The following is a 1,078-nucleotide window of genomic DNA, read 5'->3' as shown; positions in this document are numbered from 1 at the left end:
GAGAACAAAACATTATTTATAAGGGTGTGGAAACCTCTCCCCAGCCGACGTGTTTCAAAAATCTTGAGGGGAAGCTCGAAAGGGAAAGCCCAAAGACGGTGGACTTGGGCTTCGGCTTCGTCTTCGGCTTCGGCTTGGGCGGTTACACACATGCTTCCTTGCCATTATATCTGTCACATGTTTTATATATTGTGAGCTCTGCCTCAACAATTCGTATGCTTTTTTTGCCTTGCGTCTTGGCTCCACATATCCATTACACCTTACAATGCCTCATACTTCAAAAAAGAATAGATATACGTTCGATATCGATTTGACACTCCCATTCCCTTGTCTATTTTACGGTTAATTCACGGATAGATTTGGTTCGTTTTGTTCTGCAGGAGTGGTTTTGCAGTAGATGGAAAACAAGTATCGTACGCAGAGATGATGACGGATGATGTACTAACTTCTAGAGAAGAACGATGCTTCCGGCTCTGGATAAATAGTCTTGGCATTGTTTCTTACGTTAATAATGTATTTGAGGACGTCAGGAACGGGTAAGAACGGCATGGCGTAATCCATCAGTTTTAGAGTTGCTAGTTTTAACGATTTTTTCGTCGTGCGGGAAGTAGTAACACGATTTAGAGAGGAAATAGAAAGAACTCCACAAAATATTGTTGCCTGTTTGGGCTACTCTTATCAATAGTTTGAATGTTTTAATCCTTATGCAGATGGATACTCTTAGAAGCGCTCGACAAAGTTTCTCCAGGGTCGGTTAACTGGAAGCATGCATCAAAACCTCCTATCAAGATGCCTTTTAAAAAAGTTGAAAATTGCAATCAAGTTATCCGGATCGGGAAGCAGTTGAAGTTTTCGTTGGTTAACGTGGCTGGAAACGATATCGTACAAGGAAACAAGAAGCTCATCCTTGGTAATCCTCATTCATGCATTTTATAGCTTCCTCGCTCGAACGTCCACTGTGTAGCTCGGTTCCACATCTTGCACCGTCTTGAATGGATAGTTGAGAAACACTAGTCGTTTATCAAGCTTCCTTGGTATGATTGACGCGTTATATTTTCTCGTGTTTCGTGCAGCTTTC

At 41.8% G+C, this 1,078-nt stretch overlaps 1 protein-coding gene across 1 annotated transcript; it reads left to right on the top strand.

Moving 5' to 3' along the window:
- Positions 1–92: 92 nt before the first annotated feature.
- Positions 93–1,061, top strand: LOC111786930 (fimbrin-1-like). The gene is made up of 2 exons (XM_023667122.1): positions 93–536; positions 711–1,061. The coding sequence occupies exons 1-2, from the start codon at positions 424–426 to the stop codon at positions 934–936; spliced, it is 339 nt and encodes a 112-aa protein (XP_023522890.1). The 5' UTR covers positions 93–423; the 3' UTR covers positions 937–1,061.
- Positions 1,062–1,078: the final 17 nt, after the last annotated feature.

Source organism: Cucurbita pepo, unplaced genomic scaffold (assembly GCF_002806865.2).
Source record: "Cucurbita pepo subsp. pepo cultivar mu-cu-16 unplaced genomic scaffold, ASM280686v2 Cp4.1_scaffold003498, whole genome shotgun sequence".
Lineage (NCBI taxonomy): Eukaryota > Viridiplantae > Streptophyta > Magnoliopsida > Cucurbitales > Cucurbitaceae > Cucurbita > Cucurbita pepo.
This window is presented reverse-complemented; position numbering and strand designations above follow the sequence as displayed.